This window comes from Phyllostomus discolor, chromosome 7 (genome assembly GCF_004126475.2).
Source record: "Phyllostomus discolor isolate MPI-MPIP mPhyDis1 chromosome 7, mPhyDis1.pri.v3, whole genome shotgun sequence".
NCBI lineage: Eukaryota > Metazoa > Chordata > Mammalia > Chiroptera > Phyllostomidae > Phyllostomus > Phyllostomus discolor.
Window position 1 is genome coordinate 85,974,321 of NC_040909.2, and position 25,757 is coordinate 86,000,077.

General features: G+C 40.3%; 1 protein-coding gene across 4 annotated transcripts in view; it reads left to right on the plus strand.

The window, feature by feature from the left end:
- CPNE3 (copine 3) overlaps positions 1-24,034 on the plus strand; it is a 55,615-nt gene extending 31,581 nt beyond the window's left edge. For 3 of the 4 annotated variants that reach the window (XM_036031087.1, XM_036031088.1, XM_036031089.1), the window contains 9 exons: positions 598-696; positions 6,249-6,335; positions 6,985-7,044; positions 7,555-7,688; positions 12,304-12,358; positions 12,437-12,488; positions 17,916-18,049; positions 19,094-19,330; positions 21,001-22,101. In XM_036031087.1, the coding sequence (XP_035886980.1) occupies positions 598-696; positions 6,249-6,335; positions 6,985-7,044; positions 7,555-7,688; positions 12,304-12,358; positions 12,437-12,488; positions 17,916-18,049; positions 19,094-19,330; positions 21,001-21,117 (975 nt within the window). In that variant the 3' untranslated portion in view covers positions 21,118-22,101. Of the gene's footprint in view, positions 1-597; positions 697-6,248; positions 6,336-6,984; positions 7,045-7,554; positions 7,689-12,303; positions 12,359-12,436; positions 12,489-17,915; positions 18,050-19,093; positions 19,331-21,000 lie in introns of all 4 variants that reach the window. The other variant, XM_028518153.2, reaches the window with a different exon arrangement.
- The last annotated feature ends 1,723 nt before the right edge of the window (positions 24,035-25,757 follow it).

Below are 25,757 nucleotides of genomic sequence, written 5' to 3' on the forward strand. Positions count from 1 at the left end.
CTCCAGATAATGGCTTTTAGCTGTTGGTCAGCGATAACAAGGTAAAGAAGTGAATGAGGAAGAGGTGTAATTCTGTTTTGATTTTATCAGCACTTATAGAGGACATGAAAGAGATATTGGAAACCGCTTAATGCTGAAATTGAACAGTACTTGTTTTTTATCTGTCTGTGATCTGCCCGGGAACCCATTCCAGGGTCACTAGAGTTCGGAAGGGTTCCAGGAAGTCAGTTTCTACCTCTCTAAGGAGACCTGCGCACTGAATATATTTTTTAAAGATTATATTTATTTTTAGAAATGGGGAGGGAGGGAGAAAGAGAGGGAGAGAAACATCAATGTATAGTTGCCTCTCATGTACCCCCTGTTGGGGACCTGGTCTGCAACCCAGGCATGCACCCCAACTGGGAATTGAACCGGCAGTCCTTTGTGGTTCGAAGGCCGGCACTCAATCCACTGAGCATACCAGCCAGGGCCACACTGAATATTTTTACTTACTTGAATGAAAATGGCACTTTTTGGTAAGTCCCACTGATTACAGCCAATACTTTTTTTAATACAGTTATGTTGACTTTTATATATTTTTGTCATACTTAATTCTAGGTAGAGTGCTATGATTATGATAATGATGGGTCACATGATCTCATTGGAACATTTCAAACCACCATGACCAAACTGAAAGAGGCCTCCAGGAACTCACCCGTAAGTCACATTTTTGTTGTTTGAAAATATCTGACAGTTTGGCCATGAAGTTAGTATTCCATTTTTTCCCTTGGCATAGCACATGTTTACCACATATTTTCTCCATATTATATAATGCTCAGACATCTGTAGCTTTTATTTGTTTAATAATCAGATGACCCAAAATTCATACTTGGGGTGTGAGCTTACATAAGATTTAGAGTTTTGTTTTCTTGGCTACAGACAACATTCATGGTTTGATTGAAAATTCTTATTTTTCAAGTGTTTGGCATTTCATTGGTCACAAAAATTAATATCCACAGCACTGGACAAATACCTGTGTACAGTATTTTTAAACTGTGTTTACTTTTACAGCCTTCCTCTGGGTCTTCTCTCTGACTTGTCCTTACCCATGGAGGGATGAAAGTACAGATATGGTACATCAAATGAGGAAATATGGCTACCATCTAATGGCCCTACTTATGTTAAGATCATGTTGTAATCAAACAAAAAAACGGGTTCAACTTCTGTTGCTACAAAAGCCAAACTTATGTGGCAGTTGCTGATGCAAAAAGAAAGAAGTTTTATGCAGGTGATGCGCAATCTGGGAGAATGGCACACTCGTGTCTCCAAAATTTCTGTTCCAATTTAAAGTACAGTCCTTTGGAGCCCACGGGTGGCTGCTAAGCTATCATAGTCCCCATCCAGGTAGCTTAGCTTGTTCCAGGTTGCTGTTCATTTTAGGCTCCCTCCTGGAGCCTGCGTGTGGGCCTACATGGCCATAGGCCCTGTGGCTGCTAGGGCTGCAAGGTCACATAATCCCTGGAGAGCACACAGATGTGTGGACAAAAGCATTCCCAAATAGGCAAGAGAAAGAAAAAGAGACTCCCTCCTGGAAGCCATGGGCTACCCATAGAGAGAATAGGCAAGCACATCATGCAAGTCCAGGTCATGAGCAAGCAAGAAAGCAAGCCCTCAAGTCATGAGCAAGAGAGAACCTCTTTGTTTCCCTGGGATTATATTAGTTTAGGTATGGGACAGACCAGCTGCTTTTTCAAAATGACCAATCAACTTCCCAAACTTTTGTGCACTTTGGGTGGGTCCATCTCCCAACCAATCCGTTCTTTTCCCAGGTTAGATGGACTGGCCTCTTTGGTCCAGTACCTCCCTCTGCACCATTTTGACTTTTGTGGCACATGTGCCTGCCTTCCTATAGTACCACACCCAGTCTGGTAGGGGTGGGGAAGGGCTTTTTCTCTGTCCAGTTATCTTGTTACTTTTTGTACACTTGGGCCCTCTACATTGATATTTCTAGCTTACCCTGCACTCAATATAAGAACCTCCCCATGGTACTATCTTGGCCAATGGGGAGACTCCCTGGCACTCTGGAGAAACTGACTACTAGTAACAGTGTGTCTGCCTTCACTACATTTAGCATCTCAACATATTTCTAAGAGTGCCTCTGAAACTTTTCTATCTCTAAACCAATGTGGTTAAATACTGTTCCAGAGAATTTTTTAAGTAAAACTTATAAATTGCTTTCATCTTATTTATCTTTCTAGTTTGAATGAGATAAAGTGTTTATGCTTTTTATATAACTTATAATAGAATAATATGAATGTTTATTAGCTGCATAGAGACCTGAAACATGCTCATGTTTTATATACATAGCATTTGCTTTTGAAAATATAGCCATGGGGTTTTACAGGTAAGAGGTCATAGCCAGGTAAGAAGGTCTGTTTTACTAAGTCATGTGGGTGATGTGACCTAAAAGATGATGCTGAGAGGTCTAGATCAAAATTTAAAAGTTGAACAAATAAATAAAACTTATGAGCCATTTAGTTTAAGTAATTGGGAGAAATGAGTTTTAAATAAGCATAAAGGGGCTAGAATTTTCAGTGGGTCACATAGAGATCTCCACTCTGTCCCTGCTTCTGGTCACAAAACCCAGGTATTAGAAGCAGCCAGTACCGAGATGCTGGTGGGATGGAGGAGAGGCTTTTCAAATCCCACTTATGGTTTCAATACAGACATTAATTTGGCTTTGAGTTAACTGACTTTGAATTAACACAGCAGCAAAATTCAGCTGCAAATATTCTATTTAAAGATTTTTTAAAGGCAGAACTAATGGAAAATATTGAAAACCTGAATACTTAAAGTAAAGCAGGCCTCCCAAAGGAACTAAATATGAGGAGTGCTATGGATTGATGTTTCACTGGAATTAGTTCATTATTTTCCAGAATCAGTGAATGACCTGCTTTTAGAAGATAATGGGTCATGTAAAATGTTTTGTAAATCCAGCTCATTTATGACAAATGAAGCTTTTAATGTTGTTGTGGTGACAGGCCTGCTCGCTCTTGTTCTTTTTTTTAAATATATTTTATTGATTATGTTATTAGAGTTGTCCCATTTCCCCCTTCACTCCCCTCCACCCTGGACCCCTCCCACCCACATTCCGCCCCTTTAGTTCATGTCCATGTGTCATGTACTTATAAGTTCTTTAGCTTCTACATTTCCCATACTATTCTTACCCTCCCCTTGTCTATTTTCTACCTACCGCCTACATTACTTATTCTCTGTACCTATTCCCCTCCTCCTCCTCCGATTGCCCTGTTGCTAGCCCTCCATGTGATCTCCATTTCTGTGGTTCTGTTCCTCTTCTAGTTGTTTGCTTAGGTTGTTTTTGTTTTAGGTGTGGTTGTTAATAATTGTGAGGTTGCTGTCATTTTACTGTGCATGCTTTTTATGTTCTTTTTCTTAGATAAGTCCCTTTAACATTTCATATAATAAGGGCTTGGTGAACTCCTTTAACTTGACCTTATCTGAGAAGCACTTTATCTGCCCTTCCATTCTAAATGAAAGCTTTCCTGGATAGCGCAATCTTGGATATAGGTCCTTGCCTTTTGTGACTTGGAATACTTCTTTCCAGCCCCTTCTTGTCTGTAAGGTCTCTTGAGAAATCAGCTGACAGTCTTATGGGCACTTCTTTGTAGGTAACTGTCTCCTTTTCTCTTGCTGCTTTTAAGATTCTCTTTTTATCTTTCATCTTGGGTAATGTAATTATGATGTGCTTTGGTGTGTTCCTGCTTGGGTCCAACTTCTTTGGGACTCTCTGAGCTTTCTGGACTTCCTAGAAGTCTATTTCCTTTGCCAGAATGGGATGTTCTCCTTCATTATTTGTTCAAATAAGTTTTCAATTTCTTGCTCTTCCTCTTCTTCTTCTGGTACCCCTATGGTTTGGATGTTGGAATGTTTAAAGATGTCCTGTAGCTTCCTAAGCCTTTCTTCATTTTTTTTGAATTCTTGTTTTTTCATTCTTTTCTGGTTGGATGTTTCTTTCTTTCGTCTGGTCCACTCCACTGATTTGAGTTCCAGTTTCCTTCCCTTCACTATTGGGTCCCTGTACATTTTCCTTTATTTCACTTAGCATAGCCTTCACTTTTTCATCTAATTTGCAACCAAATTCAACCAATTCTGTGAGCATCCTGATTACCAGTGTTTTGAACTGTGCATATAATAGGTTGGCTATTTCTTCATCCCTTAGTTGTGTATTTTCTGGAGTTTTGGCTTGTTCTTTCACTTGGGCCTTTTTTTTTTTAATCTCAGCATGCCTGTTACGTAGTGAGGGGTGGAGCCTTAGGTGTTCACCCGAGTGGGGCAACCCAGTTGCTGGTTTGTGATGCTGTATGTCGGGGAGGGGTCTGAAAGAAAACAATGCTGCTTGCTTTGCTCTCTGCCAGATTTCAGTCACTTCCCCCGCTTCCCCCAAGCAAACTGGGCCCTTCTGGTGCTGATTCCTGGGTGGGTGGGTTTGTGTATGTTCTAGGACCCTGTGGGTCTCTCCAACAAACTCTCCTGTGAGGCTGGGAGTTTCTCCTGGCACCTCAGCCCCCACAGGTGTTTTCAGCCGGTGTTTTGAGGCTTTATATCCCCGAGCTGGGACCCTGGCGTGCGTAGTCTGTCTTCGCTCCCCAGTTTCGCCTGGTTTATCTATGCTCGAATGTGGGACCACCCAGTCCGCCAGCCTCCTTGTGCACTGCACCCCTCCACAATCTGCCACCTCGCTTGGTCCACCAGCTGCTGCCTTGCTGCTACCCCTCTCTGCCTGGTCACCAGACTCCGCCCCTCCCACTGGTCTGGATAAATATGTCTGCTTTAACTCCTTGATTGTGGGACTTCCATACAGTTCAATTTTCTGTTGATTCTGGGTCTTTTTTTAATTCTAAATTGTTGTTGTCCTTATTTTGGTTGTGGAGGAGGCACAATGTGTCTACCTATGCCTCCATCTTGGCAGGAAGTCTTCACTCTTGTTCTTTATCATTCTTGTTCTTTAAAGGCAGGGCTCTGTCTTATCTCTGTTCTCAGTGCCTAGGACAGCATCTGCCTTATGAGAGAGTGAGTACATGAAATAATGCAGCCTTTGACCAGTGAGAATTCTATGTAGAGCATTTCTGCATCTGAAATACTCAGTAATTTGTATTTATGATGATGACTGAGACTCTGGAAGGATCCCGATCCTTCAAAAACTTAACATACTTTTGTTTTATATCATTGTATCAAATGTACTTTTTAATGTTTGATTTTTAGAAAACTAGTACTATAGAAGTTGCTTTCTATTAACCAGAAGAGCTGACTCATCAAGTATTCACTGAGTATCCCTTATGAACTTATTAGGTAAGTCAGTGAGAATTTGAAGGTATAAATTGGAGGTCATTATACTCTAGCTATGAAAAAAAATGAATGAAACAATTGAGGATAATACAAAGTATGTTAGTTTTATATGGCTACAGAAGTTTAAAGAGAGAAGTGAAGATCAGAGAAGACTAGAACAGAGGAGGACATGAGCCAAGCCTTATGGATAGACAGGTGGACAGAAGGTGGGAAGGAAGACCAGTCTGTCTGGGGAAGGAAGTATACTGAGGACAACATTAGATCTATATGTAACACACATTCCCAGTGGAAAGAGATTATGTATTTTACCATGGAATTGGTCTTCATGTATCTCTGTTTTCTGATGGTAGGTTTTCTTCTTCTTTTCTAAGCAGCATATTTTGTTTCCTGTGAGGGTAACAACTGGGAGTAAAATAATTTAGTTCCTTTATTGTAAAGAACAAGATTATTACTTAGCAGATTTGCAAGGAAATTTATATTTACAAACTATTTTAAAAGGTAAATAAATTTAGGAATGCCTTTTGGAAATTTCACTAACTATTTCACATATTTAGTGGATTATGTCATTGTTTCAGAGTTATATTTTGCAGTAGACCTACATTAGTAGGTAGTTTGAGTCCAGGAGAGAAAAATCACTCATTTAAATTCACATTGACATTTCTGCCCTGGCTGGTGTGGCCCAGTGGATTGAGTGCTGGCCTGAGATTCAAGAGTTGCTGATTTGATTCCTAGTCAGGGCACATGCCTGGGTTCCCCAGGTCCCCAGTAGGAGGTGTGTGAGAGGCAACCACACATTGATGTTTCTCTCCCTCCATTCCTCTCTCTCTAAAAGAATTAATAAAATCACATTGACATTTCTAATATCACTAGTAAGAACAAACTTTTGTCTTTCCTTACTACAGATTGAATTTGAATGCATAAATGAAAAAAAGAGACAGAAGAAAAAGAGCTACAAGAATTCAGGTGTCATCAGTGTGAAGCAGTGTGAGGTCAGTTGACCCTGACCACTGTTCATGTAATGAGACCCCATTTCCAGTTCTATCAATGTGGTACATCACAGCTGTATCTGGGGCAGCTGAGAATCACGGGAGCCCACACACTTTAGGGAGAAGAACAGAGTAGGAAATAGTAAAGAAATCTTTCAAGTAACTTTGTTTCCAAGGTTTGACAATGTTTTAGAAAGGAGAGGATGTTAAGTTTTTTTGTTATTTTAGGAAATGTGAGGCCCTGTGGTATTTTTCCATTGCATTGGTGGGAATGACATTATGAGTTGGGGGGGGGAGTGATCCAAGAGATTTCTTATAACAAACAAGTGGGCTTTTAAAAATATCTTGATTATTATGCTTATTAAAGCTGTCAACACATTAGATTCATTACTAGTTTCTTAAAATGTAAAATGAGTGTATTTCAGTGTTAGCCGTTTTATTCTAATCTGAACATTGCTCTACTTATCTGGAAGTAAAATCCAATTTGTGACATATAGGGCAGGGACCTTAAACTTAAGTGCAGGATTGGCCTCCATGTGTTTATATGAATTCTGTTCATTTCATAAACTGTTAAAAATTTTTGTCAGAGAGCTCTTTGTTTCTCTTGCTCATGAGGAAAGCCTACATTTTAACTATTGCTATTTGTTTTTAGATTACAGTGGAATGCACATTCCTTGACTATATTATGGGAGGATGTCAGCTGAATTTTACTGTAAGTAGCTCACCAAATTTTTCAAAGTCAATTTTGCAGGAAGAGCACTTCCATTTTTTCAGTGTACATTTTCTACCTGCAAAACTGATTTTGTGCTGAAATTTACACTCTGTGTAGTCTCCCTTAGACAGGTGGTCTGCGCACATCCTGAAGCTTTCATCTGTGTTAGTAAGATCTGTTCCTTCTTTCTAATAGTAAACAGGTTATGTACAAAAAAGTGATTATCCTATAGTAAGTTTAATAATAAAAACAGACATAACAAAAACAAACCCTACATTTAAAGTCATGGGTGTAATAATTTATGATTTAATGCATCTAGCAAATGGGAATGGCAGGCTGTTTCATGCAGAGGCTCAGATTATTTGACTGGATATACCTGTGGTCTCAGGTATTTAAGGAAACGGAGGCAGCCCTCAGAATGAATGTTTGTGTCTCATCTCTTGATGCTCTCCTGGACATCAGTATAGGTGTCCTACCTTCACTAGTAAGGTCTGCAATTGTTACTTGCAGGTGGGGGTAGACTTCACTGGCTCCAATGGTGACCCACGGTCTCCTGACTCCCTTCATTACATCAGCCCCAGCGGTGTGAATGAGTACTTGACCGCTATCTGGTCTGTGGGACTGGTCATTCAGGATTATGATGCGTGAGTATGACTTGTTTTCCCTCACTCCTGATAGGAGCAGTTCCTCTGCTTTTTCTCTGATCATTAGAGTTGGGGGGATAGACTGCTGGGGGAGTGACTTTCTCTTACCTTGTCTTTATCTTTGTGGTAGTCCTAGTTTTTTTTTTTTTTAAGATTTTATTTATTTATTTTTAGAGAGGGGAAGGGAGGGAGAAAGAGAAAGAAACATGAATGTGTGGTTGCTTCTCACACACCCCCTGCTGGGTTCTGGGCCCACAACTCAGGCATGTGCCCTGACTGGGAATTGAACTGGTGACCCTGTGGTTCACAGGCCAGCACTCAATCCACAGAGCCACATCAGCCAGGGCACAGTCCTAGTTTTCACTTTGGACTTTTAATTGTGGTCTGTGGTCATTTACAATATATTAGGTACAATGTGCTTATTTAACAGCTGAGTGCAATCAGCAGGCTGTTGTTTCTTTGACCTAGTTTCCTTGGGGTTTACTCACTAGGGAAAATCCAGATGAAACATTCTGTAAACAATCATAGATGCTATTTCTTAACACATCTATTTCCTTGGCAGTCATAGTAAAATTATCTTAATGGTGACTTAGTGCATTGGTAATTTTTTGTTCTGGATCTGTTAAGATACACTATAAAATTTCACTTGTTTTTACCTTTTACTTTACCACAAAAGCCCTTACTTATTGAAATAGCTTTTTGTTAATCTGTTACAACATTTAAAGAAGTGGCTTTTTCAGACAAATGGCAAACAAACCTGAAGCAAAGTTAACAATCCTAGTACTAGCCTTATAGAATTTAAGGCAGAACTCATAAAAACAGTAAAAAAATTACTTATAGAGCACCTTACTGTATAATCCAAAATGAAAATATAACTATGGACGTGTTTAATAACAGTATCAAAGTACTTACATTGAAAACAGAAGTATAATAAAAATTTCAAAGTAAAAATGGGGCTTATACAAAGAATAAAACATTCACAGGGTCATTCTCTCAGACTGCCACCTGGAAGTTAACATGAAAGAGATAACTAAAGAGAATTTACCATGTTGAAGTTTAAAAATTCTTAAGTGGTTATTAGATCAAAGAGAAGACCAAAGTGTGATATCAAGCTCTCTAGGAATGGAGGGTAATAAGAAGACTGTGCATGGTGCTATCTTTTTAAAAAGATTTTATTTATTTATTTTTACAAAGAGAGGAAGGGCAGGAGAAAGAGAGGGAGAGAAACAGCAATGTGTGGTTGCCTGTCACATGCCCCATGCTGGGGACCTGACCTACAACCCAGGCATGTGCCCTGACTGGGAATAGAACTTGTAACCCTTTGCTTCACAGTCTGGCACTCAATTCACTGAGCCACACTAGCCAGGGCAGTGCTATCTTTATGCAGGAGAATTTCTGGTTTACATGCTTTTATTTTTAACTAAGAATTGAATATAAATAAACTATTTTAATAAAATTAAAACACAGAAGAAAAATACATCGTAATAGCAGATTCCATATACATGTCAGCTATTAAGTGTTGGGGATGATTTAAGCACTTTTTGCATCATAATCACCTAATAACATCCTCAAGGGAAGAGGGCTGCTCTTGTCACTTGCACTTTGCAGAGAACACTGAGGCATGGGCAGTCCCTTGTCCAGGTCCCTTAGCTGGTAATGGCAGAGGCAACATTGAGCCTGACCAGCAACATGCTCTCCCAACTGCACTAACTTCCTCCGAACAACAAGGAATGGCTTAGAGAGTTCTAAAAAAGCCATCACATTATTAAATAAAGGAAGACGTGATTTTGTGCAAGTTGAACAAAAACCAAGGCTTTTTGCCAACAGTGAAAGAGAAAACATCATTGGAATATTAGTAATGAGAGAGTGAATATAGGCACAAATTCAAGAAAAAAACCATTAAAAATTATATGTTGAAACTTGTTACAGTGGAGAATCTGGATTAAACGATAACTTTTTGAGAAAGTTTTAACTTACCAAAGATGGCTCAAAGAGGCAGGTAACCACAATGGAGTAGGGACTATGGATGGAAGGGGACAGCCACTCCTCACAGAGGCAGCAGACCAAGACAGTTTCAGACATCAACTCCAGCAGACCTGTCAGGAATGGACTCAAACCTGAGAGAGTTTAGTAAAAAATACAAGAAAGTAGTGAGAGTTTAGAAAGGTGGTCTGAGACAACATAAAATTAAAAATCAACATTTTTTCAATAACCACCAATAACTGATTAAAGAAGTTATAGTGGATTAAAGATCACAATTCAGAATGCAATAAAAATTGAGAATGAATTTAATTAAAGGTCTAGGATGTTTACTGAGGGAAAACTACAAAATTGTACTGAAAGACAGAGAAGACTTGTTTAAACAGAAAGATATCCCACGATTCTAGATAGATGATGTGGTCACCAGCCAGCCGTATCCGTGGTGTTATGGATGAGACAAGACAGATTTACATGGACTACCCGAGTCCTGTGAAGGGAAAGGGATGACATGGCCACTCTCTCAAGGGGAGAGTGCCCTGACCCTTGCCTTGACAAGCTTTTATTGCTTTTCTGGGCACATTACATTGAGGATGGTCCTCATTTACTATGAACAGGTTCTCTTTAGGTGGTTACCTTTCACAGAAAACAAAGGAGAGGATGTTGCTAATTACATCAAAAAGAAGGATATTTGCAAATGTAAATGGAAAAGTGGTTGAACTGGTTACACACCTTGGAAGGCTTAGCATAGATTTTAGGAAGTTACTTTAAAGATATTCAGTAAACATTTGCTGCCTCAATTCAGGGTGAGGAAGTTTTAGCAAAAAACAAGTCTCAAAGTGGCCCAGGTACAATGCAGGCCTGATTCTCCAAAGGAGAACCTATCTATGGGTGTGGGTCCTGTGTACTAGATCTCACTTTCCACTGGCCTTTCCAAGTGGGAGCTGGGCCCATGCCACGCAGAATGGTATCCTGTAGACAGATGCCATAATGATATAAGGTATAAAGTCTCCCTAATTTAATCAACTTGAGTCAAAATTGCATTGGAATCCTGACAAAATAATTCTTAAAATTTTCTAGAAGGAAAATGAATCAGAATAATGAAGAAATTTTTCAGGAAAAAAAAAGAAAAGAAACAGGGAATTTGTTCTACTAGGTAGTAAAACATTTTAAAAGCATGTGAGTTAAGATTATGGAACTAGCACATGCCCTGTGGAACAAAGCAACTGTCTTGAAATAGACCCAAGTGTGTATGTGAACTTGGCATTTGATGGAGATGTAATTTCAAGGGAAAAGGGCTACAACAGCAGTCAAACCGGACAAGAACTCAACTTGGTTAGGATACTATTCCATATAAATTACAGGCAAAACTGCTGAACTAGACATGTAAAAATAAAGTGTTTTTGATCAAATAGAGCTTGTTTCCCTTTGTGTTCATGGGTAAAGGTGAGTAGCTGATACTGAGGGGGCAGTTCTGCCTTCCTCGGCCTGTAACATCCACCCTGGATTCAGGCAGCTGTGGTAGGTCCTGGGTCCTCCAGCAGTGGAAGATGAAGGAGACGGGGTGCATGTGTGTCCCTCCCAGGGGCCTCTTCAGATGACTTATGTTCCCGATGTCCTGGCTGAGGAGCTTGGATCAGCTGAGTGGGCTCTGGCTTGGGTGGCCTATTACAAGGTGGAGAAGAAAATGGAAATGGGCAAGTATTGGTCTGCATCATATCCAGCTCCAGACTTTTCCAGATGGACCATGTTTATTAGCAAAGACAACCCTGAACATTCCCACAGAAAAAATAGATGTGGATTGTTCATAGTCTGGCAGTGAGGTAACAGAAATCATGAAAAAAACTTTATTTGTTCATATTAATATTAAAACTATAAAGGGGAAGATACTGTAAATAAAGAGACAGATTATAAACTGGGAAAAGATCTGACATGTTATATAGGTTCAGTCCACAAGAAGAGCTGTTAGAGTTTACATGGAGAAGGATGTCCCTAGTAGGAAATGAGCGTGTCCATCACTGAGGTTTGTTTATGTGGCAGGACATGGGGATAAGTCCACAAAGGGAATACTCACACCATTCACAGGCTGCTATAGACCCAGGTTCCTGCCCCTTACTCCTAAACTGCTGGGGCCAAATAGTCATACATTTTGCTGCATAAATTTGAGAGTTTTGTATGTGGCATTTCTACTATGTTTCTGTGGCCAGTGTGTGAATAATCCTATTATGTGGCTGTAAATCATCCCATGTGAGTTGAGCTCAGGTTTTACTGCCACATGAGTTTACTATAAACAAATGAAAGGCCTTATAGTTTTAGGGCTTTATGGATTACATGTTTATTCAGTGGAATAATATACAGTGTATAAATAGAAAATAATATGTTATAAAATATGGGAATATGAACCCCATTTTTATCAATGTATATAAAGATATTTTTCTCCCTCAAAGCGCATAAAAATATTGAGAATGAGAATTGCCATATATTAACATTTCTTTCTCTGATTATTATGAGTAATCCTTTTTTATCTTTTAATAAAGATTTAAAATTTTTAAAAAAGAAGCTCCTATTGGTTTTGAGTAAAGATAAAACTCTACTTTCAAAACGACCACCTTTACATTTTTTTAAATTTTCTTTTTAGTGATAAGATGTTTCCAGCTTTTGGCTTTGGAGCCCAAATACCTCCTCAGTGGCAGGTAAGAGGAAATCCCGACTTAAAGATTTGTTTCTTACAGAAGCAAAACCAGCCTCATCAGCCCCTCTTTCCTCTTCAGGTTTCGCATGAATTTCCCATGAACTTTAATCCATCCAACCCCTACTGTAATGGTGAGTTAAAAAAAAACCCACACAGGCATTGTAAACTGAGAACCTCACTGGTATTTGTTTTTTTCTTGTGATTTAAAGCTACTCAGGTTCCCTCTCTAGGTTTCTTTTCTTTTTTAATCTTTAAACAAGGATATTATTCATTGATTTTAGAGAGGGAGGAAGGGGCATGGGGCGGGGAGAGGGAGAGAGAGGGAGAGAGAGAAGCATCTGTGTGAGAGAGAAAAGTTGATCAGTTGTCTTCTGTACACGCCCCAACCAGGGATCAAACCCACAACCTATGTATGTGCCCTGACTGGGTATTGAATTCACAACCTTTAGATAAATGGGATGATGCTCCAGCCAACTGAGTCACCCAGCCAGTACTCTAGGTTTCTTTTGTGACATACTTTCCTTTTTGTCAAATAAAGCAGAAGAATTGCACCCAGTTGGTGAGGGTGGTGACATCACTCTTATGATGATGATCTCAGGCTAAGTTCTTCTGCCTTAAGAGGTTTGTTTAATAGAACAACAGAATTCTCAATCTTGAGACTAGGTCAATAATATAGTCATATTTCTTTTATGTGTAAGTCGATTTTAAGATAACCCTTCAGTAAAATGAGCAGTTCATTATATGAGTCTTTTGAAGCTCCTCTCGGAGGAGCAGATACTCTACAAGGAAAGTGTCCAGCACCAAGTTGCTTGTGCTCGGTCTTCCGTGAGTGGGTGGGTGGCTTGAGGCGCAAAGGGCTTGGCTCTAGGAACAGCTTCCCTCTGATGCAGGAAGTAAAGGCCAATGTTTGTGGTTCATGCTTTCCTGATACTTCACATATCCAAGTGTTTTCCTCCTTTACCCCATTGAGCAATTAACCTAGAATGCTAATTCTCCCACAAAATTATGTAAGTTTGGAGGAGGAAAAAAAGGTGGGGATAGGGCCTTAAAATTGTAGACAATAAGCTGACTTTCTGCAATGGGTCTTTTTGACAATTACGGAATGTACGGATTTTGAACAAAAGCGCCTGTCCTCTCCTATTCACAAGGTACAATAGAAGCACATGAACATGGTGTTGGGAGACTTTGTATTAGGGTTTCTCTTGTTTCTGGAACACTTTTTCCACACAGATTAATTCAGTGCTCCTTTGACACACTTCAGTGGCTGGTGGCTTTTATATCCATAGCCATTTGAAACTGGGAATATTATTCTTTTCAAGAAATATGTTTTATGCTTAAGACAAAATTAGAAAGTCTTTGGAATCTGTAATTAGATTTCATTTATTGCCAGCGAATATGGATAACTTATGTGATAGTTTATTTTAAAAGTTCATTTACTCTGAGTAATATGAGCCCATCTTTGGGCTGCCATCAAGTGCAGCTTTTCTATTTCTGGTTTATAGTCAGGAAAAAGTCCATTTGGTTTGAGACAAAGGAGATACTGTGCAGAAAAAAAGACAGCTTTATTCTAAAGCAAGGGGAAGTTGAATTTCTTTTCCAAATTAATGATGAAATTTATTTGCCCAGAAATAAATAACATGTCTTGCTTGTTCCTATAATGCAAAGGAAAGATTTTGGCATAATTCAATCTTAGTGGAGCAACTGAAGGCACTTGATATCTGTGAAGAAATTTAATTAATAGTTTTGACACCTTCAGACTGAAGAGCAAGCTAAGATGGTAGAAGTGGAAGAAGCTATTATTGCTATGGTTATGGACTCAATTTTCTACAGCTGTGTCACTGCACTAGAATCCTGCTGCTTGTCTGTGTCAATATGATTTTTTGTTACGAGTGCACTGACTGACCCTAGTTACAGCCTCATCTTTGCATGTAGAATGTCCTCTATCTATCAATGTTATATTCTTAAGGGCTGTTCATGAGATCATTCATTTCTAAGTTCAAAGTGACTAAGGGGAGTTAATGGGAACTCGATAATTTTAAGGGCAGGGACTTGTTCCTCTGAAGCTTTTAAACCAAGTCCATGCTTCTCTTCTGTTACTCTGTTCTGTTGCACATTTTTAAACAAGCAACCTCTTTGGGTTTTATATCAGCGTTCTTCTGAGAAAGATTACTTGATGATCTCAGCGAGAACTGTGGGAAATTTCTAGAGGTTCCAGTATCTTACCTGTGTCTGACTCTAATGTTGGGGCAGATTCAGTAGGTGCATGTATGGTACTATGCAGCATCAGCAGTACTTTTACCTGGAATGTTGTTCAGCTTTTACCAGGTTGTGTTGCTGTAATAAATAGTCTCCAGATCTCAGTGACTTACTCAGTTTCACTTATCACTGGGCTGTAGCTCTGCTCTGTTTCTTCTGTCTGGGACTTGGGCCAAAGGAGCAGCCACTTTCTGGGATATACTATCCTGTGGCATAGGGAGAGCAAGCAGTGGGTCTTTTGAGATGTCAACGTTCTGTCCACTGACATGCACAGCTCACAACTGGTCCAGGCCCTGCCCAGGCCCAGCACACAGCACCCCAACAGGCCCCTCAGTGCCCAAAACCAGCAGTGGAGTGTGACACTGACCCAGTGGGTATGTGGAGTTCTGCAGCTCGCCCTGCCATGCTTGACCTCTAAATCAGCAATTTTTAACCTTTTTCACCTCTTAGCACACATGAACTAATTATTAAAATTCTGCAGCACATCAAAAACATATATTATTTGCCTATCTGACAGAAAAAGGTATAATTTTGATTCATTCACACTGGATGGCAGTTGTTGTGTGGCTGTTGTCATTTTTTAAAAAATATTTTATTTATTTATTTTTAGAGAGGGGGAGGGAGGGAAAGGGAGAGAAACATCAATGTGTGGTTGCCTCTTGAGTGCCCCCTGCTGGGGAACCTGGCCCACAACCCAGGCATGTGCCCTGAGCTAGCAATTGAACTAGCGACCCTTGGTTCACAGACCAGAACTCAATCCACTTAACCACACCTACCAGGGCAGTATTTTTTTTTTTTATTTGACAATCTAAGGGAAAAGAGGTCAGTGTGCCTGTCTAATGGTTAGGTATTTCATGTTTTAAAAATCCTTGCAGCATCACTGCTGTAAGTCATCGAAGAAACCCTGGCCTGAAATTACCAGTAGGATTGTAGCCAGCTGGCATTTTTGTGGAGCCTCTGGCCACATACATATACAAGTATTTTTATATCTAGTCAGTCACTTTTTTCACATTTTAAGACAGTTTTATGATGCAGCAGCTCTTTCATGGTTCTTTTACATCTGAGTTTCAATCCTAAAACACATTAAAATCAAGCACTGTAACAATCCTAGTGTAGATTAATGAATAATTTTGCTAAGATGAAAATCAATACGGGGGACTTCCGGCAAGATGGAGGCATAGGTGGACGCACCGTACCTCCACACACAACCAAGATTAGAACAACAATTTAGAGCCAGAATAACACCCAGAACTGACAGAATTTATCTGAATGGAAGTTGGACAGCCAAGAAGTTGAAGTAGACCCATTCATCCAGACTGGTAGGAGGGGCGTTGAGGAGGAGTGGGCACGGGTCGCGGTGCGTGGAGATTGGGGAGAAGTGGGCGCTAAAGGCACTGGGAAGCACCTTTAGCCTTCCGGGATGTGCAAGATTGCAGCAGTGGACCCTGAGTTCGTTCACAAGCAGCAGCTGGTGGACCCAGTGAGGTGGCATTGTGGGCCAGGGCAGAGCGCACAACCCAGGATCCCAGAGAAGGGAATGAGATCCCAGTAGAACAGAACTATTGCCATTGTTCCCTCCTGCCCCCACCCCCACATACAATGTCACAATCTAGTGACTGGGGTGCCCAGCCCCGGTGAACACCTAATGCTCTGCCCCTCACTGTAATAAGAGCGACCAGACCGAAAAAAAAAAGGAGAGAGAGAGAGAGATATGCTTCCAACAGAAGAACAGATCAGTCCCCCAGGACTCATCCTTTTGAGCGACCAAGAAATAGCCAATCTATCAGATGCACAGTTCAAAACACTGGTGATCAGAAAGCTCACAGAACTGGTTGATTTTGGGTGCAAATTAGATGAAAAAATGCAGGTTACCATAAAAGAGATGAAGGAAGATACACGGAGGAGAGCCAATAGTGAAGGGAAGGAAACTGGGACTCAAAACAATAGAGTGGATCAGAAAGAAGCAAGAAACAACCAAGCAGGAAAGCATGAAGAAATAAGAATTAAAAAAAACGAGGAGAAGCTTAGGAATCTCCAGGACATCTTTAAATGTTCCAACATCTGAATTATAGGGCTACCAGAAGGGGAAGAGGAAAAGCAACAGATTGAGCATGTATTTGAACAAATAATAAAGGAGAACTTCCCCATTCTGGCAAAGGAAATAGACTTCCAAGAAATCCAGGAAGCTCAGAGAGCCCCAAAGAAGTTGGACCCAAGAAGAAACACACCAAGGCACATCATAATTACACTAGCCAAGGTAAAAATGAAGGAGAGAATCCTAGAAGCAGCAAGAGATAAGGCGACAGTAACCTACAAAAGAGTTCCCATCAGACTGTCAGCAGATTTCTCAAAAGAGACCTTACAGGCAAGAAGGGGCTGGAAAGAAATATTCCAAGTCATGAAAGACAAGGACCTACATCCCAGATTGCTCTATCCAGCAAAGCTCTCATTTAGAATGGAAGGGCAGATAAAGTGCTTCTCTGATAAGGTCAAGTTAAAGGAGTTCGTCATCACCAAGCCCTTATTTTATGAAAGGTTAAAGGGACTTATCTAAGAAAAGAAGATAAAGAAAAAACATGTATAGTAAAAGGACAGCAAATTCACAATTATTAACAATCACACCTAAAGCAAAACCAAAAGAAACTAAGCAAACAACTAGAACAAGAACAGAACCACAGAAATAGAGATCACATGGAGGGTTAGCAACAGGGGAGTGGGAGCAGGAGAGAGGGGGAAAAGGTACATAGAATAAGTAGCATAGAATGTAGGTTGAAAATAGATAGGGGGAGGGTAAGAATAGTATGGGAAATGTAGAAGGTAAAGAACTTAAAAGTACATGACACATGGACATGAACTAAAGGGGCGGAATGTGGGTGGGAGGGGTCCAGGGTGGAGGGGAGTGTAGGGGGGAAAATGGGACAACTGTAATAGCATAATCAATAAAATATACTTAAAAAAAGAAAATAAATGCCTTCTCTTAGGAGAGGGGAGGGTTTATTGGATTTTGAGATGCAGCAAAGCTGTGGAGGTGTGTGATATACAGGGTGGGGCATGAGTAGGTTTACAGCTTATATGGAAAATAATACAATAATTAATAATACAAGAATAAACACTGTTTTGCATGAAGATGACTGAAGCCTACTTTTTTCCACTCCTGTATAGCTTAGAGGAACTCCTTAATGTAGAACTTATAACTATTTAAAGCACTATATATATTTATATGTACATATAATTAGCCAGGTGGTGAACAATGAACAGTTGTAGTGCATGTGAAAATGTTCAATATTGCTTTCCTGGTCTAGGGATCCAAGGCATCGTGGAGACTTACCGGGCATGCCTTCCTCAGATAAAACTCTATGGACCCACAAATTTCTCCCCAATCATCAACCACGTGGCCAGGTTTGCTGCTGCAGCTACACAACAGCAGACAGCTTCAGTAAGTGTTGTCACCAGGGCAGGGAGTTGTGGGTCATACTTGCTTCTAGTGCCACTTATCCATTGATTTGACTGTTGAGATGCCGAGGAAAAACACAAAGTGATGGTATAGTCATCCTCAGTTTTGGAGTAACATCTGTTATTGTATTAGTGATCATTACAAACAAGGCAAGAACAAGCAACCCTTTCATCCATGAGTCTTTTCTCTGTCTTGAATTAATTTTTAAATTGGTTCTACCTCCCATACTCACAAATGAAGGTAGACCAAACACATAAACTAGTTAACTTACAACTTGAGTTGCTGTTGCAGAATTGCTCACTGTGCTAAAAAGTTTTGTATCAGACAGCCCTTACCTGTAAGACCTCATATGCCATATCTCTGTTAGCTTCAGTATTCTCATGAGTCAAGTAGGGATGACAACCTCATATAGTTGTCCAAAGAGTAAAATAAGATAATTTGTATCAAATGCACAGGGTCTGGGCCATAATGAACACTGAGCACATGTTAGGTATTGTTACAAATCTTACTCCAATTCCAGACTTGAATGAACCAAATGATGGAGTCACAACTTTACATAACATTTTACAACTCTCTAAAAAGATTGGTCAGATAGCACAGAAGTAAGAGCATCTCGTACCCCCACCCCATACCATATCCATTTTTTAAGTGAATTTTGTATGATAAACAGTTCTCTTGCTTTTCACTGGAGTTGCCACTTGCTCCCTTGCCTGATACCTTGACAGATTTAATACTTCAGTTAAGTCAGTATGATTATGCCTGTGCTTTTCCATGTCTTGCTCCCATGAATTTATGCTCAACCTATTTTGTGGTCTGTTACACTTCTAATGAACCTACAGCATTTCTGTTGGTAAATTCCCTTGTCATCAGAGATCTCATACTATTGTTAGATGGTGTCCTAGGTGGAGACTGGTGAGGAAAACAAGCAAGAAGGACACTAATGACTCATTAAGATGCTGTCAGCAGCCATTGCCCTTACTGCATGGGAGCTTGAGCTGCTCGCTAGACTACTGTTCTCTTTGGCAGCAATATTTTGTGCTCCTGATCATCACGGATGGTGTGATCACAGACCTGGATGAGACCAGGCAAGCTATCGTCAATGCTGCCAAGCTGCCCATGTCCATCATCATCGTAGGAGTGGGCAGTGCTGACTTCAGTGCCATGGAGTTTTTGGATGGTGACACTGGGAGTCTGCGTTCCCCATCAGGCGAGGCTGCCATCAGAGACATTGTCCAGTTTGTGCCTTTCAGACAGTTCCAGAGCGTGAGTACCATTCCTTCTACTTGCCAGCTTACAACCAGATGCTTGAGTAGGTCCTAGGGCAGGTGTGGGAATGTTCCATTTGAAGAGCCCTGATCAGAGTGCGTGGTTTTACTTCAGGTTGTACACTGCCTCTTACAGTCTGTGTGATAAACCATTAAACCAGTGTTACGAATATCTTAAAATATATTACATCTTTACCTCTATGACAACAGAAAAACTCTATACAAGTATGTGATGAATTTACCAAACTGGAAGTTGATTTGATGAAAATCTCTCAGGTGACTGTTTTACCCAGTTTACTCCAATGGTAACATCTTGTAAAACTGGTACATTGATACAAGCAAGTTCCCAATTCATAAAATCTACCATGTTGCCATTTCATAGCTATACCTATGCCCTCCTACCTTCATCCCTCCTTACCCCTGGTAACCACTAATTTGGTCTTCATTTATATGATTTTGTTTTTTCAAGACTGTTATAGAAACAGAATCATACAGTATGTAACCTTTGGGACTGACTTTTTCACTCAGCCAAGCTGCTGCATTTACACCTTTTCACTGCTGAGCAGTATTCCATACTAAAGGTGTACCAGTTTGTTTGAAGGATGTCTTCAGTTTCCAGTTTTGCCTTTTGCGCACAAAGCTTCTATTAACATTGCATATGGGATTTGGGGGGGGTTTTTTTGTTCTAAAAATTTTAAAAGATTTTATTTATTTTTAGAAAAAGGGTGGGAGAAAGAGAGGGAAGAAGAATCAATGTGTGGCTGCCTCTTATGTGCCCCCAGCTAGGGACCTGACCTGCAACCTAGGCATGTACCCTGGCTGGGAATCCAACTGGTAACTCTTTGGTTTGTGGGCTGACACTTAACCCACTGAGGCACACCGGCCAGGGCCCGCATACAGGTTTTGTGTGAACATTTCTCAGGGATAAATACCCACAAGTGCAGTTGCTGGGCCTCGTGACTGTTGCATGTTTAATTATTAAAGAAACTATCAAATTTTCCCAGAGTGGCTGTGCCATTGTATATCCCCACCAGCAATATAGAGGCAAGATGTGGGTAGGGTATGAGATTAAGAAGCAGTAATATTGGGGGTCTTTGTGGTAATGAAACAATTGTGTATCTTGATTATGGTGGTGGTTACACAGATCTGTCCATATGATGGACACATAGAGATGCATGTGCACACACACAACACACACATGAGAGCATGTGACACTGATGAATCCCAGTAAGGTGTGTGAACTGTAACAATGCACTGTCCTGGTTTTGATATTGTCTTGCTGTTATAGAAGCTGTTACCTTTGGAGGAAACTGTGTGTAGGTACATGGGACTCCTTTGTATTATTTTTTCATCTTCCTATAAATCTATAATTATTTCAAAATAAAAAGTTAAAAAAATTAATACCTAGTGAATGAAAAACCCACATTTAAAAGTTAAAGAACAGTAACAACAAAAAGTCATCACACACCAGAAAATAACTTGATAAATGTCAGTGGGATAGAAAGCATTCTTTAGCTTATTCCATGTTCTTAAACTGTTCCTAAGACAAGATGCAGGCCTAGGAATGGGGATTGCTCCTCCTTACTGGCTGGTGTGGTATTTTTAGTCTTCATTAGAAGAGCAGTAAATATTCAGTTGCTAAAGTAGTCATCTGATTGTTTTCATTAGGCTCCCAAAGAGGCGCTGGCTCAATGTGTCTTGGCGGAGATCCCCCAGCAGGTTGTGGGCTACTTCAACACGTACAAGCTCCTTCCTCCCAAGAACCCTGCTACTGCCACTAAGTGAAATCTCTCCTGCCTCCCCCGATTATGGACATGATGTCACATACTTTCAAACCATCATTTAGGATGTGAACCTAGTTCTCTGTGTATTCTATTTACTTAAAGCATTCTTTTAATTCTTTTTTTGGAGGAAAAGTGCTAATTTAATATTTGCCCAATCAATTCAGTGGTTGCTTGTGACTTCTAGTAATTATAGTCAGGCTGTTTGGATTAGACACTCATGTGAGAAAAGCCAATTTTGTTGTTATAATTGTTTACTTTCATAGGGTGAAAATGCCATTTTGAATGTTTGTCAATAGAAAAAATGAAAACCTGTTGGGATGGTACAGTCTCAGGTTGCTGTGCTTTGTGTGTCACAAGACCATGTCCATCTTGGTGACAAGACTTCTCAAAGGAGATGACACTGGATTTGTTCAGTGCTTTTCCAGAGGCTACAAGTGCCCCCGCCTGTATCTGAGTTTGTGGCAGGGTAGACATGATCCAGTTCATGGTCTAGTTCACAGTGCAGCAGCAGCCACCAGGACTTTCTGCAGAGTGCTGAATGACAAGGCACGTATCTGGTCTTTATAACACAGTCAGCGACCTCATTCTCATATAAGTAGCCATCCATGTTTGCCGCTCAGTCCTTTTGATGCATGCAGAACACTGTCCATGAGGTCCATGAGCTCAGGGTCTGCACCTGCAGGCAATAGCTTGTCCTAGAATCTCCATTACTAGAGCATTTTCACTGGTTTGTTTTGTAATGGCTAAGGTTGCTTTGTCCAGGAAAACTATGAGGACTAAACCAGAATTCTATTTCCTTTTCACTTAAGAAAGACTATGCTTATTAAGAAAGGACAGTTTTATACTTTGCTTGCTAAGGTCCCATATGTTGGTTTGTACATAATCATTTAGATATTTTCTCATTTTTTTAAGTAACATTTTTAATCTAATTTTTAAACTCATGATAATGGTTATTAATGAATCAAAATTATACTTTCCATTTTAATAATATGCTATTTCCTAAGCCCAGAATGCACTGTATTAAGCATAAAACCTGCCATGATCAGTGTGGCTCAGTTGGAACATCGTCCCATAAACTGAAAGGTTGCTGATTCCATTTCTGGTCAGGGCACATGTTTGGGTTGTGGGTTCGGTTCCCAGTTGGGGCATGTGCAAGAGAAAATCAATCAGTATTTCTTTCTCACATCAATGTTTCTCTCCCTCACGTCCTCCCTCCCTTCCCTTCTCTCTAAAAATAAATGAATAAAATCTTTTTTAAAAAGGAAGAAAACATTTTAAAAAGCATAAAACCTGTTATAACTTTTAAAAAATCCAACTTCTGCCTTAAGATAGAGTGCATTTTACATGCTTTTTCTCCCTGATTTTTACCCTTTAGAACATATTACTAAGCAAACATTTTCTCATCAGAATAGATTCAGCAATGGTTATTGAGGACTCTTGTGCCAAGTACTGGCATATCTATATATTGGCCATTCAACATTAAAAACTTCATATTGATCACAAATCCTCAAGTGGATGCATCCAGTGCTATGCTAATATGCCATTCAGTCCTGAAACTTGCACCAAAGTTTGTATCTCTTATTCTGTGAAATGTCTGGTTCTTCCAAGTTGGGAGCCTTTCTTGTCCTGTGTTCTAATTTTATTTGGCTTGGATGCAACACATGTATATTGCTGTGGTTTTCAGAATTTTGATTTTTAAACACACTCCCAAGACCCTCCTTACCGGCTTAATGCTAACCAGCCCTGCAGCACTGGGTGTGACTCGTCATCAATTCACTGCCCAGATCACAGTACTTCTGACACCACTGTCCAACTGATTTTGATCTTCACAATGTCATATTCTGGTTTTAACCAGAATTATTTCCTTTTTAAAATTATTTATTAATTTTTGATCAGATTCATCAATAGATGTTGTTTCTCCTAAGAACTATGGTTCTGGCAAATTAGAGTAATGGATACCCTACTCTTGCAGTTTGGAATAAAAGCAGTTACAATTTGTAAGTTATTTTATAAAGTCTGTACAATCCCTACATTTCACCTCATTGTGTGTGATTTACTGGTATTTTATATTAAAATAGCCCTGTTGTGCTACCATTCATTCAAGTGCCATTAGTTCATAAAGTACATTTAAAGAAACAATAACTAGATAGGTTACAAGCATATGCTGGAGCAGTGGTGCCCTGGGTGGATGCACTATTTCTCACACATGCCTATACAGCGAGGACAATATACCAATCAGCATAGTCAGGTCACAAAGGCGTAGAGTTGGGTCCAAAGCTTACACCAGTCTGCTGTCTCTGAGCAGGTTCAGGGCCCACTGCTGAGTATGCCTCATCCTCATGCTTTGCCTTGTTTGTGTATTTTTCGGAAAGTCATCTTGGTCAATCTCTCCATGTATGCAGTTGACAGTCATGGAAGTGACACATAAGCAAGACATCTGGCTGTGATTGCCAGACTGTTTCATGCTTTTTGGATATCATCCTTGACAATAAGCATATAAGTTACAGAGTCTGGCAGAAGGCCGGCCTTCTTGAGTGTGGTTGGTAGGGTAATAATATGGGTGTAACAATTTATAGTTTTAATTTGAACATTTCGCCTAAAATGTCATATGGTGTGCTTGAATGTGGTATTGTTACAGAACTACATGCTTATGATTTTGTAATAAAACAGTTTGTAATGAAATAAGGGTGTTATTTGTGCTGGACTCTGTCTATTAGTTGATGTTAAGTATAACTTCCAACTGAATTCCCTTTGAATAAAGATATTTCTTGATGTGCTACAATAGTGCCTTGTTTTAATTTTTATTCTTTTCTACATGTTATCAAAACCAGTAGAAAAGTTAGAAATAAAGTGAATATAGTATGTTAAGTGGCCTGTGTTCCATATTTTACTGAATTAAAGAGTTTGGGTGATGTTAATATTTTGTGGGGTTTATTAATTTAAAAGATGTTGACTGCATTCAAGATACTTTCTGGGTACAGAAGGGAAAGGTTCTCAGCTTATAGCTAGAGTGAACTGGGAAATATTGCTTCTCACATTTTATAAGTCATATTAAGCAGGACAGAATATCCACTTAACTTAAAAAAATTTTTGCTTTGATTCTGTTCCATTCATTGGGCAAGGCCCTGGAGATACAATGTTGACTGAGGCAGCCACAGTTGCTGCATATGTAGAAATAGTGGAATGGGAGCAGGGAGAAAGAGAATATTAAATGAGTATTATGGGGACATGAGATCAATGTGTGATGTAACATATCATAGGGAGACCTGACCCATCTGGCCAGCAAGGAGCACTTCCCTGAGGATGTGGTTTTTAAGCTGTGACCTGAAATTTAGCTGGGTGAAGAAGTTTAAAAGCACTTGTGAAGGTATCAAGTCAACAGCAAGTATGGAGAGAAATGTTTTAGGAAAGGAAAGAAATATAAATTTGCTGGAATATATAGTGCAGTGTGGTGGGGTCACATCCGGGACCATCTGGGACATGCAGGGGAGTTCAGACTCAGGCTAAGGGTCACAGCTGTCGCTGAAAGCACTTCAACAAAGGGACGATGGTTCTGGCTTTGCCTTGGCGGTCAGCTTAGGGCAGAGACTTCACTGTTTGGTCATACGCTTGCTAAGTGTCTGATTGTAGGTCAGGTTCTGAATTCTGCTTTTTCTGCCACAGCCTGCCATTTCCTCCAGATATGTTAGTGCCATATCTCATGAGGCATCTCATGCCTGATGCTGACACAGATCACAGGGCTGCCAAACCCTTGCTTTTAGCAAGATGGGCACCCTTGGCACTTGTCACTCAGTGTGGCTGTTTTTGGCCCAATTCTCCAGAAACCTCACAGCAAGTTACAGTGTCCTTGGAGAATGATTCTTTAGCTTGGCTATTGCTATTATAAGAGGTCATGCCTTCTGGCAACAATGAAAGGACAGCCAGAGGATCTTTGGTGTTTCCACAAGCGGACTCACCAGGCATTGTGTTTTCACCAGCACCTGTTTCCAGCACTGGACTCCGAAGAATTTTAGGAGTTAGGGTTAGTACTGCAAACCAATAGGTGAAGTCATGAGGAGTAAAATTTCTAACTGACCTCAAAGAATTTACAATCTAAGGAAAAGGAGACAGCATGTGACAGGAAAACAATTGGAGCAAAGATGAGACAGCCTGTTGTGCTTGTGTCTTCTGCCTTCAGGCATGGAGATCTTGAGTACAGAGGGGAGCTCTGAACACTGCTGATGGGAGCAGCTGCCCCCTCCTCCAGTCATTGCTATCTGGCTGCCCAATGACCCAGGACAGCCCTACAGTCCTTACAAAGCAAGACATTTCCTGTAGCTCCTCTGTAGCACTGTCTGACCACATACTCCCTGCCCTGGAGCTGTGTCATTCATTAGCTATGTCCCTTCCCAAAGAAGTCTCTCCCCTCCGGGCTTGATCATGCTTTATTTTAGTTAATCCCTGGCTCTCCAGTGGAAACTCACTTCCTCTAGCAGCCATCTCAAGTGGACCTCCCACTGGGCATGGAGTCAGGTAAATATCCCCCTTCTACTTCAGGTAGAATTTGCCTCTGAAAACCTCCAGCTTGGACTCTCATCATCAGATCAGCTCCATTCCTCCTGGTAATCAACTTGCTCTCCACCTCACTTTGGCCCACCCCTG